Source organism: Cherax quadricarinatus, chromosome 28 (assembly GCF_038502225.1).
Source record: "Cherax quadricarinatus isolate ZL_2023a chromosome 28, ASM3850222v1, whole genome shotgun sequence".
NCBI classification, from domain to species: Eukaryota; Metazoa; Arthropoda; class Malacostraca; order Decapoda; family Parastacidae; genus Cherax; species Cherax quadricarinatus.
In genome coordinates, this window is record NC_091319.1 from 1,093,333 (window position 1) to 1,110,233 (window position 16,901).

A 16,901-nucleotide genomic window follows, 5' to 3' on the forward strand; every position below is an offset into this window, starting at 1 on the left:
GCCTCCAGTTCATGAAGTGTAAAAGGCACATTATACTGTTCTTCTCTGAGAGAAGAAAAGTCCAAGGGTGCTAACTCTCTGGCAGACTTTGAGGAAAGAAATGAGGGGCACAGATGGAGTCCCTGAGAAATACGGACCAGATGATTGCCAATTTCATTGGCAACATCTAGTGGGTTTGCTATATCAACACCAGCAACCCGCAGAACAGGAGCCGGGTCAGGAGAATATTTACCACTCAGTTTTCGTACTTTTTTCCAGACTGCACTCATAGAGGAAGCAGAGGTGATGGTGGAGACATAATCTCGCCAGCAAGTGCGTTTAGCATCACGGATGACACAGCGAGCGATCGCACGCTTCTGCTTAAATTCAAGAAGTCTCTCTGTGGTTCTATTGTACCGGTACCTGCCCCATGCAGCGCGTTTCAAACGTACTGCACGAGCACAAGCAGGAGACCACCAAGGCACGCATTTCTGAGAATGCCTGCCCGAAGTTTGGGGTATAGAATGAGAAGCAGCTGTTAAAACGGAGGACGAGAAGAGGTGTAAAAGCTCATCGATGGAGGACGAAGAAGGAACCTCTCTAAAAACAGTTAGGTGTGAGTAAAGGTTCCAATTTGCCTTATCAAATTGCCAGCATGGGATGCGAAGAGGTGGTGAATATGAAGGGGAAGTAAGAATGATTGGGAAATGATCGCTGTCATGTAAGTCCGGAAGAACAGACCAAGTGAAGTCTAATGCGGCGGAGGAAGAGCAGACTGAGAGATCGATGCAAGAGAGAGTGTGAGTCCGAGGATCAAAATGGGTGCGAGTACCTGTATTTAAAACATGGAGGGGGTGGGTGGCAAGAAAAGCCTCTAACTGAATGCCACGGGAATCACAGTGAGACCCCCCCCCCAAAGGAAATGGTGGGCATCACCAAGTAACAGAATCGGTGGTGGTAATGACGAAACAAGAAAGGCAATATCCGGAATAGATAATGCCCGAGAAGGAGAGAGATATAAAGAACAGAGCGTATACCACCTATGCAAGTGGATACGGGCTGCTGTGTAATGCAGCGAAGTACGAACAAATAGCTGATGGTACGGAATATCAGTGCGTAGAAGAAGGGCACTTTCATTAAAGATCCCATCAGGAAAAGGATCTGAAGAATACAACAAATTATAGCCTGAGATGGGAGAGATAACAGCAGAGTGTAATTTTGGTTCCTGTAAGCAAACACCAACAGGGGAAAACTGGGAGAGTAACATCTGAAGCTCACCCCGATTACCCGAGGCCTCGTATATTCCACTGTAAATAGGCCATGATTGGCAATGATAAAGATACCTGAAATCCGCAGGTAAGGGTTCCTATGGACTAGAGGGGTTAGAAAAGTCCACATGCGGAGGCAGTGGAAAACATTCAAGCAGCGAAGGAACGGTGCGCTGTGAAGAAAGGAGTTGCGCAGATGGAGTAGAGGAGAGAGAAGGAGCGGAGGGTGGATCAATGTCCATTGATGGTTTGGTCTCTGCAATATATTCACAGATTGCTTCAAGTGTTTCAGAATTCAGAGACGTCGTATGGGAGACAATATTGGAAATGGTAGGCGGAGGATGAGTAAAGATTGGAACTCTAATGGACTGTACCAAGGTAGGAGGGGACAGAAGGGTGGAGGGAACTGGAGAAGCGTGGAAGGGGACAGAAGAGGCAGAAACCTGGGAGGTGGCAGAAGAGGAAGAAACTTGTGAGGGAACAGGGGAGGAAGGTACAGTACGAGGAGGAGGGTGAACCTCTACACTTGTAACAGAGCCAGTGAGAGGGGGAGAACCAGGTACAGAGACAGGGAAGGGAAAATGAGGAGGTGGAAGATGGGTAGGAGGTGTTAACGGACCTTTTTTTGACTTTTGAGAAGTAGAGGGACGATTGGGAGGAGGTGTCATACGAGATCTCGTCGCTACTGAGGCTTGTGAGAGAGAACACGAAGAAGCAAGATCAGACTGAGACGTTGAAGTAGGGACGTCTGAGCCGAGGACAGCAAAAGAATTAGCTACAGGAGTGACTATGGGAGAGGTAACCACAGAGGTGGATGCAGAAGATGGGATACCAGAAGTGGGGGGACGTTTTGAAACACGGGAATAAGAAACACGAGGTAGTCTCCCTTAGAGGCGGAGATGAGAAACTGCCATGGCATAAGGGAGACCTTCTGCCTCTTTGAGGTAACGGATTTCCCGCTCGTTTAAGTAGACTTGACAACGGCGAGAGTACGAAGGGTGAGCCTCATGACAATTAAGGCAAGAGGGAGGTCGATTGCAAGACGTATTAGAATGGTCATCGGCACCACAGACTGGGCATTCGGCAATAGATCTGCAATATTTCGCTGGATGGCCAAATCGCCAGCAATTTCTACACTGTTGCGGTGTAGGGATCACCTTTCAAACTTGTAACCGATGTCCTGCTACATAAACTGAGGATGGGAGTTCACGGCTGTCAAAAGTTAAACGAGCCACATTGCTAGGGTATCGTCTCTGCCCGCGGGCAGGAAGAACGTAAGTGTCTACCTTGAGGATTGGGAGATCTTGGAGTTCCAGCTGTTCAAGAATGTCAGTGCCACATATCTGGAAATTTTGTTGAACTATGGTATGGGGCAGAATGATGGTACCACTACAAGAATTGAGGGAATGATGCTTTTCAATAGTTACAGGAACAGTATCGATATGGGAAAGACGAGAAAGCTCATGAGCCTGGGTAGCATTCTGTACGGTGACGATGCGCGTACCGCTCTTAAGAGCATGAAAAGAAATATCTTTACCAACATGGCGTAGGAGTGCCTTGTCAATACTGTGGTCAGAAAGATAGGCAGTAGAGGAAGTCGGTCGTAAAGTGAAGAATTTAGTCCATTGTGCAGTCTGAAACTGAGCGTGGAAAGGTAGTGAAGGACGTGTCGATCTTTTCTGAGAAGAACGAGAAGGTGGAGAAGTATCATCAGCAGGTAATTGTCGTTGTCGTTTAGGCGTGGGACCAGAGTTGGTCCGACGTGGAACGGGCCGGCAATTCGAAAATTGCCGCACCGTAGAGGGAGAGGCCGGAAGCATAGTCAGAGGAGAGCAAAGGTCAGATAAATCGAAGGAGTCAGTCGAGGCCTCAGTACCTGAAGCGGGTGAGGAAACAGCACCGGCAAGAGGTACAGAGGCATGAGGAGTGTCCGAAGAGTGGTCCAAAGACGAGGCGGGGTCAGAACGGGGTGCGGTATCAAGAAGGGGCCCGGGGGTAGCAGGTTCATGGACTAGGGCTGCCATGGTTAGGTTACTTCTTTCTTTTTGTTTTTAAGAAAAAAAAGAAAGAAGAAAAGAAAATAAAAATAAAAAAAAAGAATAAAAAAAGGGGGGACCGGGGAGGGATAGTTCCTAGGAGGAATGAAAGGGCCAGAAATCTCCCTCCGCGCCCAAGAGGACCTCAGCACCGCAAGTAGCGCAGATGCAGCATGGAACACGTGCCATACCCTACCCATCATGCCAGTAAACCGGCAATCCAGGATAGCAACCTCACATCTGCCGAGCTACCTCGGTGGACAAAAGAGAGGGCGGCCGGAAATCCGCCAGAAAGCATACCTCCTTTGGCCACCACCCCCGGAATCCAAAAGGTGGCTTCCAGAGATACACCCGTCGCCCGAGAGACACCCGAAGCCACCCTCCGAGATACCGGAGAGGGATCAGGACATCCCCAGGCAATCCAGATTCCACGGCAAACTACGCCACCGCCAAGAACCTCAACGGAATGGGATGGAACCCGGTACCCTTTCCCCTACCTAGGAACTAGCGTGCCTGTGGAAAAAAAAAAAAAAAAAAAAAAAAGGCCAAAAAGGAAGGGCAAAAGGGAGGGGTGGGGAGGAGGAGGAGGAAAGGAAAAAGGGGAGGATGGGATAGGGAACGGGGGATTGGGGGGTAATTAGGTTCGGTCTGAGGAAGTAGACCGACAGGTCTAATTCCTCAGACCAAGAGCCTCTTCACCACGCCAAGGAGCCCCCCTTGAAGAGGGAACCTGCCGTATAAGTGGGGCCCTACTGTATATGCTGACACCCCTGCTTTTCAACAGATTTATTTTACATTTCCTCCCATGTCTCTCCACTACACTGTTAACAAAGTGTGTTGGTTTGGGTTTAGGCCCAGTTCAAGTATCTTCCATGTATATATTACTGCACCATGTACCTCTCCCTCTTCTGCCCCAGAGGATATATTCAGTACTTTCAGGCATTCCTGCAGTTCAAATGAAGCTCCAATAATTCTCCTGCCTTGAATGCAATCATCACTACTGAAAAGTACTCTTAAGTGGATGAGCACAAGTAATTTGAACAGTATCACCATTGACATTATTTCTCATTTTGAAAGTCTTGATTATTTACCCCCATCATTTCCTGACTTCTGCAACATTTGCTTTGTGTTCCCTAAATGATAACTCAATGGACATTATTACACCCAGGACTCTATGTTCTTTTTCTTTCTACTGGGTGGTCCTCCTGTGTTCTGTATAGTGTGCAACATTAAAGAATAATTTACAAACAGAAAATATGAAAAGTGGAGAAAATATAAAAATAGGATAACACTGCAAATTGTGTAATTAAAAACAATGTTTTAGTACCATAAAGGAGAAATTGCATAGCAAGTTGAATAAGAGTAAAATGAAGAATAGGTAAATACCAATTAGTACTGCAAAAGAATAACACTAATAAGCCATATAATAAAAATGAAAAACTCATCTTATCAGTGAATATTTCTGAAGTGTGAAAATGTAGCACTAAACATATTGAGGAAATCTTTCTTCGCTAGCAAGGAGCTACCCAGAATACAAGAATGTGAGTGATATGATTTTTAATTTTATATATTTAAATAAAATGAAGCTTCCTGATTTAGAAAAAAAAATATAATATATATCTATATATATATGTATGTGTGTAATTAGACTAGGAAAGAGAAAATTTTTATCCAAATCCCTTTCAAGCAGGAATTTTATTAAGAAAGTTATTTTCTCGAGTCTCTGATCTTCAGAAACCATCATCCACTAAAAAACTTAGTTTGACTCAGTGGTGATATTAGATTAAGCTGTGTCTGCAACTCACTGCAAAATGTTCGGCTTGGTCACAACAGCTTGCAGAAGTCTTAGAGGATCACACACTGAAAAATAAATGAGCTTTAGTAAAAATATAATCCACAAAAAGGAAAATGTCATAATAATCTCAATAAAATATCTTCAACCACCTTAATTTCATTTCTTTTTATTATGATATGTTACATATTTTTGTATTAAGTTCAAAAGTATTTAATTTTTTCTAGTTTTCATCTTCACTAAAGCATTACCACATGCCATAAAGAATGGGTCATATTTTTCACACTATTTCTGCATCTATTCCATTACTTGTTTCTTTTTTTTTTTTTTTTTGGTCAACATGACAACAATCTCCCACCGAGGTAGGGTGACCCAAAAAGAAAGAAAACACTTTCATCATCATTCAACACTTTCACCTCACTCATACATAATCACTGTTTTTGCAGAGGTGCCCAGAATACAACAGTTTAGAAGCATATACGTATAAAGATATACAACATATCCCTCCAAACTGCCAATATCCCAAAACCACTCCTTTAAAGTGCAGGCATTGTACTTCCCATGTCCAGGACTCAAGTCTGGCTATATAAAAATAACCGGTTTCCCTGAATCCCTTCACTAAACATTACCCTGCTCACACCCCAAGAGCTCGTCAGGTTCCAAATACCATTCGTCTCAATTCACTCATATCTAACACGCTCACGCACGCTTGCTGGAAGTCCAAGCCCCTCGCTCAAAAAAACTCCTTTACCCCCCTCCCTCCAACCTTTCCGAGGACACTTACCCCGCCTTCCTTCCCCTACAGATTTATACTCTCTCCATGTCATTCTACTTTGACCCATTCTCTCTAAATGACCAAACCACCTCAACAACCCCTCTTCAGCCTTCTGACTAATACTTTTATTAACTCCACACCTCCTAATTTCCACACTCCGAATTCTCTGCATAATATTTACACCACACATTGCCCTTAGACAGGACATTTCCACTGCCTCCAACTGCCTCCTTGCTGCAGCATTTACAACCCAAGTTTCACACCCATATAAGAGTGTTGGTACCACTATACTTTCATACATTCCTTTCTTTGCCCCCACAGATAACGTTTTTTGTCTCCACATATACCTAAATGCACCACTCACCTTTTTCTTTCATCAATTCTATGGTTAACCTCATCCTTCATAAATCCATCTGCTGTCACGTCAACTCCAAAATATCTGAAAACATTCACTTCTTCCATACTCCTTCTCTCCAATTTGATATCCAATTTTTCTTTATCTAAATCATTTGATACCCTCATCACCTTACTCTTTTCTATGTTCACTTTCAACTTTCTACCTTTACACACTCTTCCAAACTCTTCCACTAACCTTAGCAATTTTTCTTTAGAATCTTCCATAAGCACAGTATCATCAGCAAAAAGTAATGGTGTCAACTCCCATTTTATATTTGATTCCCCATAATTTAATCCCACCCCTCTCCCCAACACCCTAGCATTTACTTCTTTTACAATCCCATCTATAAAAATAATAAACAACCATGGTGACATTACACATCTCTGTCTAAGACCTACTTTTACTGGGAAGTAATTTCCCTCTCTTCTACACACCCTAACCTGAGCCTCACTATCGTCATAAAAACTCTTTACAGCATTTAGTAACTTACTACCTATTCCATATACAGGAAGGCCCCACTTATACGGCTGGTTAGGTTCCAGGCTACCGCCGTAAAGCGGAAACCGCCGTAAAGTGGAACACCCATTTTTTCCACTTACAAATGCATACAAACACTAGATAACAAGTTTACACTAACATATATTAAGTTAGCAATAGAACCAGGCATCAAAAAAAAATAAAAAGTACAATACACACATAGTGCACTCATTACTTACCTTAAAATATTTATAGTCTTAATCTAGGGTGAGACAAGTAGTATTTATTGTAAGAAATCAAGTGTGGTATGTATGGTAGTCAGCCAGGCTACCATACCAGGCCACCCCACCCACACATACAATTCTATGATATTTAAGCATCCCAGAGCGATAAAATGTATATACAGTTCACTCATTACTTACCTTAAAATATAGGGTGAGATGAGTAGTATTTATTGTAAAAAATCAAGTGGTATGTATGGTAGTCAGCCGGGCTACCATACCAGGCCACCCCACCCACACATACAATTCTATGATATTTAAGCATCCCAGAGCGATAAAATGTATATACAGTTCACTCATTACTTACCTTAAAATATAGGGTGAGATGAGTAGTATTTATTGTAAAAAATCAAGTGTGGTATGTATGGTAGTCAGCCGGGCTACCATACCAGGCCAACCCACCCACACATATATTCCATGATATTTAAGCATCCCAGAGCGATAAAATGTATATACAGTTCACTCATTACTTACCTTAAAATATTTGTAGTCTTAATGTAGGGTCAGGAGTAAGTAAATGAGATAAAACAAATAAATGAGAGAGAGAAAGAATGAGTGCATGAGAGAGGACAGGCGCAGAGTTATGTAAACAAACCAGGCGAAGGTAAGTTTTGTAAACGAAGTGTATGCGTCTGGTTTGTGTACAAGTTACATTGTGTACAGGTTGTCTCTACATTGATACGGTAGAATAAATAAAGAACACTCCCATTCTCATGTAACATCATTTTAAGAAGAAATGATGCTCTGAGTGAAGGCAATGGAAATAAGTCACTCTGACTTTTTTGGGTTATCCTAGGTTCTCTACACATATGTTGTTATGTATGATAATCTATGTAACTGTATTTGTGTATACTTGAATAAACTTACTTACATACATACGAAAGGAATAATTTTCTATAGTTACCCCCAGTAACACATTTTTTCTTATGTTAGATTAGAGAAAATGTTATTCTTGGCATCACTTGTACAAGTTATCTGGCTACGACATCTCATATTTATGTTTATTCTATTGTAGGGTGTATTTATCATCTTTTTATGTTATGTATCGTGTTTATTATATAATTTTGAAAAAATATCATGGATGGATTCATGAAAATGTGTATATTAACGTAATATACAACATTTAATAAGACTCGGTGATTATTATTATTATTATTAGCATTTCTAATATGGCGTCACTTGTGCAAGTCGTCTGCTACCACATCTCATATTTATGTTTATTTATTCTATTGTGGGGTGTATTTATCATCTTTTTATGTTATGTATCGTGTTTATTATATAATTTTGAAAAAATATCATAGATGGATTAATGAAAATGTGTATTTAACGTAATATACGACATTTAAATGAGACGATGATTATTATTATCATTACTAATATGACGTCTGGAGACATAAGACACTCTTACTGATTTTAATGTGTACCTGCATGCCAGCACAGTATGTAAGTTTATTTAAGTACAGGTATACATAAGTATAATTATCAGAGTATATATAAAATATGAAATAACTTTTAAAAACATTTGAAATTTTGGAGTTTCCAGACAAAATGGAGAGACTTAGTGCTTACTGAGCTCACGAAGAATGTAAACAAACAAGGTGGGGCGCAGTGACCGTATTAGAAAGTCAGGTGGGGGGAGCCGTATAGCGAGTTTTGGTCATAATTTGAAATGACCGTATTAGCGGAACGCCGTAAAGTGAAATGCCGTAAAGCGGGGCCTTCCTGTACTTGCAACATCTGCCACATTACTCCCCTATCCACTCTATCATATGACTTTTCTAAATCCATAAATGCAATGAAAACTTCCCTACCCTTATCTAAATACTGTTCACATATATGCTTCAATGTAAACACTTGATCTACACATCCCCTACCCACTCTAAAGCCTCCTTGCTCATCTGCAATCCTACTCTCTGTCTTACCTCTAATTCTTTCAATAATAACCCTACGGTACACTTTTCCTGGTATACTCAGAAAACTTATTCCCCTGTAATTTTTACAATCTCTTTTGTCCCCCTTCCCTTTATATAAAGGAACTATACAGTACATGTTCTCTGCCAATCCCTAGGTACCTTCCCCTCTTTCATACATTATTAAACAAAAATACCAACTGCTCCAACACTATATCCCCCTCTGCTTTTAGCATTTCTGTCATGATCCCGTCAGTTCCAGCTGCTTTACCCCCCTTTCATTCTTCATAATGCCTCATGCATCTCCCCAACACTCACATCCTGCTCTTCTTCACTCCTAAAAGATGGTATACCTCCCTGGCTGGTGCATGAAATTACCGCCTCCTTTTCTTCATCGACATTAAAAAGTTCCTCAAAATATTCCCGCCATCTACCTAATACCTCCATCTCCCTATTTACTAACTCCCCTACTCTGTTTTTAACTGACAAATCCATTCGTTCCCTAGGCTTTCTTAATTTGTTCATTTCACTCCAAAATTTTTCTTAGTTTCATCGAAATTTCTTGACAGTGCCTCTCCCACTCTATCATCTGCTCACCTTTTGCACTCTCTCACCACTCTTTTCACCTTTCTTTTACTCTCCATATACTCTGCTCTTCTTATAACACATTTTCTTTGTAAAAACTACTCATAAGCTATCTTTTTCTCTTTTATCACACCCTTTACTTCATCATTCCACCAATCACTCCTCTTTCCTCGTGGACCCACCCTCCTATAGCCACAAACTACTGCCACACACTCTAATACGGCATTTTTAAAACTATTCCAACCCTCTTCAACCCCCCACTACTCATACATGTACTTGCACTAGCCCACCTTTCTGCCAATAGTTGCTTATATCTCACCCGAACTTCCTCCTCCCTTAGTTAATACACTTTCACTTCTCTCTTACTTGTTTTTGCCATTTTCCTTTTGTCCCATCTACCTCTTACTCTAACTGTAGCTACAGTTGTTAAATGATTCTAATTAAATGGAGAGTGAACAAACTAACCCAATTTTAGACAAAATTGGGTAACTGTGGTACTGATGAAACTGACATCACTCCCACCACTGTTTGCCAGTTTCATATAGGGGAAAGTTCGTGAGGCAGTGGGTAGAATGAAAGGGGTGTAAGGCAGCTGGATTGATGGAATAAAGATAGAAATGATAAAAGCAGGTGGGGATATAGTTTTCGAGTGGTTGGTGCTTTTCTTTAACCCTTTTGGGATTTCGGCCATACTAGTACGGCTTACACACCAGGGTCCATGACGTACTAGTACTCATAAATTCTAGTGCCTTCAAATCTAGTGAGAGAAAGCTGGTAGGCCTACATATGAAAGAATGGGTCTATGTGGTCAGTGTAAAAAAAATCCTGCAGCACACAGTGAGTAATGAGAAAAAAAAACTTTGACCGTGTTTTTGGATTAAAACAGCAACTTTACACTATATTTTCATATGGTATTTATTGTTGTATTCTAGTTTTCCTGGTCTCATTGTAAAGAATGGAAGACATATTACAGAAATTGAGATGATTTTGACTGGTTTTACAATGAAAAGTACCTTGAAATTTGTAGACAGCCTTTACTGTCTGCACAGACAGCCTATGCTGTCTGCCAGCTTAGTTCATATTTTGCGCCATTAAGGTGCTGCCCTCTGGGCCTGCTCCAGGTCTGTGGGATGCTGGGCCCACACTCTCTCACTCTCACAGTGGCCAAGCAGCAAGACAGAAGGCCTACTAGTTCTCCCTCTCGTGGGATGGCCCTCCTGGGCCATGGGCACAACACACAAGCCTATGTACCCACCACGACTTTGCAAATAAACAAAGAAGCCTCCGAAGACGTTTATTATTTACACCCCGCTACCAGCATTACCAATAATCGCGTTTCACAAATTGAGCTCAAAGTAGCAGAAATGTTCGATTTTTACCAAAGCTCAAAAGTAAACAAATCATGCTAAGCATCCAATACACGTCAACTGGTGAGTCTAATATTCTTTCACAAGTGTGCCAATATTATTTATACCATTTCTACACTAATGCAGTAGTCTGCATAACAGTAAATCTTCTATTTTTTTGTGAGAATAAAAATTCAAAGTGGAAAGCAAAAGAAACATAAGAGGGGCCTGGGGACATGACTAATGAACAGAGGAAATGTTATTTTAGTTCCAGGAATGTCTTTCTTGTTTATTCTGGACCCTATTTGGAAATTGGCACCTTTTGAAATTTGTGTGAAATTGGCAAAATTGATAAATTCTGACCACTGTATTGGATAGTTGAAATTGGTAAATTGGTGGTTTCTTGTACTCATTCGATAGAAAAAATGGAGTTGTAGCGAAACAGTTATGATTTTTGTTGACTAGTACATTGGAATTGGCCGAAAATAAGGCTCAAAGTGGGCAAAATCGCCGATGTGTAAACATCGTCGAGACTGCTAACTTCGCGAGAGCATAATTCTCTAAGTTTTCCATCAAATTTCATACTTTTGGTGTCATTATGATCGGGAAAAGATTCTCTATCTTTTCATAAGAAAAAATTTTTTTTTTTTTTTTTTTTGAAATTTGGGGGACCCTGTGAACAAAAGTCTCTGAGAGGGCCTGTGGACCCTGAAAGGGTTAATAAATGTATGGAAGAAGGTAAGGTACCTAGGGATTGGCAGAAAGCATGTATAGTTCCTTTGTATAAGGGCAAAGGGGACAAAAGAAAGTGCAAAAATTATAGGGGAACAAATCTGTTGAGTATACCTGGTAAAGTGTATGGTAGAGTTATTATTGAAAGAATTAAGAATAAGATAGAGAGTAAGATAGCAGGTGAACAAGGAGGCCTTAGGAAAGCTAGGGGGTGTGTAGACCACGTGTTTACAGTGAAACATAGGTGAACAGTATTTAGATAAGGGTAAAGAGGTTTTTGTGGTATTTATGGATTTGGATAGGAGGGAAATATTGCAAATGTATAGAATAGGAGGTAGGTTATTGAAAGCAGTAAAGAGTTTTTACGAGGATAGTGAAGCTCAGGTTAGAGTATGTAGGAGAGAGGGAGATTATTTCCAAGTAAAATTAGGCCTTAGACAAGGCTGTGTGATGTCACCATGGTTGTTCAATATATTTATAGATGGGGTTGTAAGAGAAGTGAATGCTCAGGTGTTGGCAAGAGGTGTGGGGTTAAAAGATAAAGAATCTAACACAGAGTCGGAGTTGTCACAGATGCTCTTTGCTGGTGACACTGTGCTTTTGGGAGATTCTGAAGAGAAGTTGCAGAGGGTGGTGGATGAGTTTGGTAGGGTATATAAAAGAAGAAAATTAAAAGTGAATATAGGAAAGAGTAAGGTGATGAGGATAACAAAAAATTAGGTAATGAAAGTTTGGATATCAGATTGGAGGGAGAGAGTATGGAGGAGGTGAATGTATTCAAATATTTTGGAGTGGACATGTCACTGTCATACTCATGCCATATCAGTGTTTCACATCCATACATTACAACTTCAACAATCATTCCATTGCACAAAACGACAAGTGCACAGTAATCCCTCACTTGATGTAAGCTTGTTATATGTAAATTTACTTTTACGTGATAGACTCTATTTCTACCAGTAATGTGCAATATAAATTTGTTCTTGTGCGCTCAGCATATTTCACAAAAAACAAGTGAAGGCTTCACAGAATATAGCAAAGTCTTCTACCCTGAATGGTGCTCAGAAGTCCCATAGGCCTGAAATATATGTATCACACAAAGCAAGGGAGATCTATAATTTTTTTGTTAACACGTCGACCATTTCCCACCAAGGCAGGGTGACCCAAAAACAAAGAAAAACTCAAAAAGAAAGTAAAAACTTTCATCATCGTTCAACACTTTCACTATCATTCATACATAACCACTCTCTTTGCAGAGGCACTCAGATACGACAGTTTAGATGTCCCTCCAAATAGCCAATATCCCAAACCCCTCTATAATTTATAAACCTAAAAACACAGTATTATCAAAATCACTTATCATTCACCTATTAGAGTCCTGTTCTTCCAAAGGTATATATCTAAATTTATGCCTAACTTCAGAGGTTACAAGAAGATGCTGCACACAATGTCTCCTTGTTTTAAGAGCCTACCTCCTTTTTCTTTTTCTCCTCATGTGTATGTGAAGGGTGCTGGGGTGGATGGTGCGTCTGTGGTGGTGGAACTGTGGTAGTCTGTTGTGGGGCATTAGCTTCAGCCTCAGCCTCGGCCGCTAACCGATTCTCTTCCTCCTGCAACTTCTTGGCTATTTCCTCACTAAGTAAAAAGCAAGAAATTATTACAAAACATTTTTCTTAGTAACAATAATGGCTAGAAAATGAGAAAGAAAAAAGGAAGAATGTCAGGCAATATTCCATAACCAAAGAAAATTCATTACAATCCCTGCTACACAACCTTCAGTTGAGTAGGAAAAATTTTAAAGAATATATGTATCAAGGCACTGCACAGTATATAAAATATTCTGTACAGAGACAATCTTGTTTATGTAAAGCAGTAGTGTACTGTATTTGATTTTCTTTGAGACAATGGTGTTGAAGAGAGCACTCACTCTGACATATTGTGTAGGCCAAGTGAATCCTTCAAACGCTCAAAGGATTGTTGCTGACGCTGCTGTAAATCCACTTCATGTTGAAGCATTGCTGCCAACTGTTGACTGAATAGTTTCATCAAATTACAAAATACTGTAGTGAAAACAATTCTGTTTTAAGTGATTTACAGTTAAATAATCAGCAGTTAAAAGTTTAATATTATGTGCAACTTCTGAAAACTGTACGGAAATTAGTTTTAAATGATTATCCGAAATGGAAAAAGTTGCGAAAACACGTACTGTATGAGAGGGGAGATATCGCATTTAGAGTTTTTTTTACAGTACTCAATGAAAAATCTTTAAGTTAGTTCTGTATCTTAAGATGTGCTTTATTTGCACACTCATCTGAATTATTTTTTTTCTAAAAAACAAATTAACTGATGAAACTGTAGAAAAGACAACAATGTTGTGATATACGTACTGTGATATACGAGATTTACGACATGTATAAGTGGATCACAGAGTGTATAAAAATGTATACTATGGCACACCAAACTGTTTCTCCATGTGAGTGCTATGTCCATGTAACCCATACCTATCTGCTTTGTGACAGATGCGTTCCACAAAAATGTCTCAGGAGAGCATGATTTCAGATTTCTAAAAAATCTTTTGATACAGTTTCCAATGAAAGACTGATTCAGGAACTACAAAATATACAAGAAATATAGGGAAAATATTTACAACACCCAAGAAATTTTGTTTAACCCTTTCAGGGTTTCCGATGTACTAGTACAGCTTACACACCAGGGTTATTGACGTACTAGTACGCCTAAATTCTAGCGTCTTCAAATCCAGCGAGAGAGAGCTGGTAGGCCTACATATGAAAGAATGGGTCTATGTGGTCAGTGTGCACATTATAAAAAATCCTACAGCACACTGTGTGTAATGAGAAAAAAACTGACCGTGTTTTTGGTTTAAAACAGTGACTTTGCACTGTACTATTTTCGTATGGCATTTATGCTGTATTCTAGTTTTCCTGGTCTCAAAGTAGCAGGAATGTTCGATTTTTGCCAAAGTTCAAAAGTAAACAAATCATGCCACGCGTACAATACACGTCAACTGGTGAGTCTGATATTCTTTCACAAGTGTGCTGATATTACTTATACCATTTCTACACTAATGGAGTAGTCTGCATAACAGCAAGTCTTCTGTTTTTTATGAGAATAAAAATTCAAAGTGGAAAGCAAAAGAAATGTAAGAGGGGCCTTACTAATGAACAGAGGAAATGTTATTTTAGTGCCAGGAATGTCTGTCTAGTTTATTCTGGACCCTATTTGAAAATTGGCATCTTTTGAAATTTGTGTGAAATTGGCAAAATTGCTAATTTCTGACCACTTTATTGGATAGTTGAAATCGGTAAATGGGTGGTTTCTTGTACACATTCGATAGAAAATATGGAATTGTAGCGAAACAGTTATGATTTCTGTCGACTAGTACTCTGGAACTGGCTGAAAATAGGGCTCAAAGTGGGCGAAATCGTCGATGTGTAAACATCATCGAGACCACTAACTTCGCGAGAGCATAATTCCGTAAGTTTTCCATCAAATTTCATACTTTTGGTGTCATTATGATCAGGAAAAGATTCTCTATCTTTTCATAAGAATTTTTTTTTTTTTTTTCAGAAAAATTTTCGACCCTGAGAACAAGTTTAGGAGAGGGCCTCTCGACCCTGAAAGGGTTAAAAAGGAAAAACAAGAACAGTAATATCAAGGAAAATGTCATTAGTGGAGTACCATAAGAAACAGTAGAGTACTTGTTCTATGAATAATTCCAAGTAATATACAGTAAATGATTCACTTGTATGAATGCCTATGTTTGAGGGATAGGCAAAAAATCCAATACATAATAAGAAATAAAATTAACTGCAAGTCCCAATAAGAAGACTTGGATATGCTGAACTAATTTAGTAATGGATGATTAAATTTAACACAAGAGAAATATCAAGCACAGTGTTTGCACTCAAAAGGAGAAGCAAGGATACTGCAGTCTGGATGGCCAGCTGAACTGAGATGCCAGCACACTTCTGGCAAAACAGTGATTGAATGAATGACAGAGAATGTGTTTCCTTTTTTTTTAATCACCCTACCTCAGTGGGAGATGACCCTTATGCTAACATCTGGTAATGAAAATGGAAAAGTCAATAACAGGCCACATAAAGAATACAACGTGATAGTGTGATGAAAGTATGACAGAGTGATCCAAGAGCACTGTAATTACTATATGAAAAAAAAATTATCACCAATCACATAAATGCACTACTGAAAAACTCACAAGTTACACCAATAAATTTCAAAATATCCTTCAGACACAAATAATAATCTTTCTTTCTTTCTTTCAACGTGCCGGCCATATCCCACCGAGGCAAGGTGGCCCAAGAGGAAAAACGAAAGTTTCTCCTTTTACATTTGGTAATATATACAGAAGGGGTTACTAGCCCCTTGCTCCTGGCACTGTAGTCACCTCTTATGACACGCTTGGCTTACAGAGGAAGAATTCTGTTCCACTTCCCCATGGAGATAAGTGGAAATAAACAAGAGCAAGAACTAGTAAGAAAAAGAGAAGAAAACTCAAAAAGGTGTGTTTATATATATGCTTGTACATGCATGTGTAATGTGACCTAAATGTAAGTAGAGGTACCAAGATGTACCTCAAATCTTGCATATTTATTAGACAGAAAAAAGAAACCAGCAATCCTACCATCATGTAAAACAATTACAGGCTTTCATTTTACACTCACTTGGCAGGATGGTAGTACCTCCCTGGGTGGTTGCTGTCTACCAACCTACTACCTAGGACAAGTAGTAATATGCCCCTTATATAAGTGTCCACACAAAAAAAAAGGAAAAAAATATAAAATGAGATGAAGATTGAAAATACGTACTCAAAATGATCTTGTTGAGAGATCTGAGGAAAATGTGAACACAACTGTCAAACAATTATATGACAAACTAAGTACTGAAATTAAGGCCTTGAGCATAGCACTGCTCCTGAAACTATCAATACAGTAAGCACAATAAGAAAATGGCAGAAATTTTATATTGATGCATTAGGTAGTCTTAATCTATCTCTTTATCTATCTCTCCCCCTTCATCTATATCTATCTCTATATATATCTCTCTCTATATATCTATATGTATATCTATCTGGGAATGAATAGGGAAATGGAGGGAATTCAAGAAGCAGAGGAAGGTTAGGGAAGGAGGTAGATACAGACAGAGGAGGAAAAGAATGAGGATTCACCTGAATACTACACATCATTTTAATTTTAACTAATCAGCCATCTCCCACCAAGGCAGGGTGACCACAAAAAAGAAAGAAATACTTTCACCATCATTCAACACTTTCACCATCATTCAC

The 16,901-nt window shown here is 39.6% G+C and overlaps 1 protein-coding gene across 2 annotated transcripts in view; it reads right to left on the reverse strand.

Moving 5' to 3' along the window:
• Window positions 1–4,976: 4,976 nt before the first annotated feature.
• LOC128693200 (ubiquitin carboxyl-terminal hydrolase MINDY-1) overlaps window positions 4,977–16,901 on the reverse strand; it is a 43,143-nt gene continuing 31,218 nt past the window's right edge. Inside the window, exons 7-9 of one of the 2 annotated variants that reach the window (XM_053782682.2) lie at window positions 13,506–13,610; window positions 13,051–13,213; window positions 4,977–5,143 (exon numbers count right to left, since the gene is read on the reverse strand). In XM_053782682.2, coding sequence (XP_053638657.1) covers window positions 5,129–5,143; window positions 13,051–13,213; window positions 13,506–13,610 — 283 coding nt within the window. In that variant the 3' untranslated portion in view covers window positions 4,977–5,128. The remainder of the gene's footprint in view (window positions 5,144–13,050; window positions 13,214–13,505; window positions 13,611–16,901) is intronic. The other variant, XM_053782683.2, reaches the window with a different exon arrangement.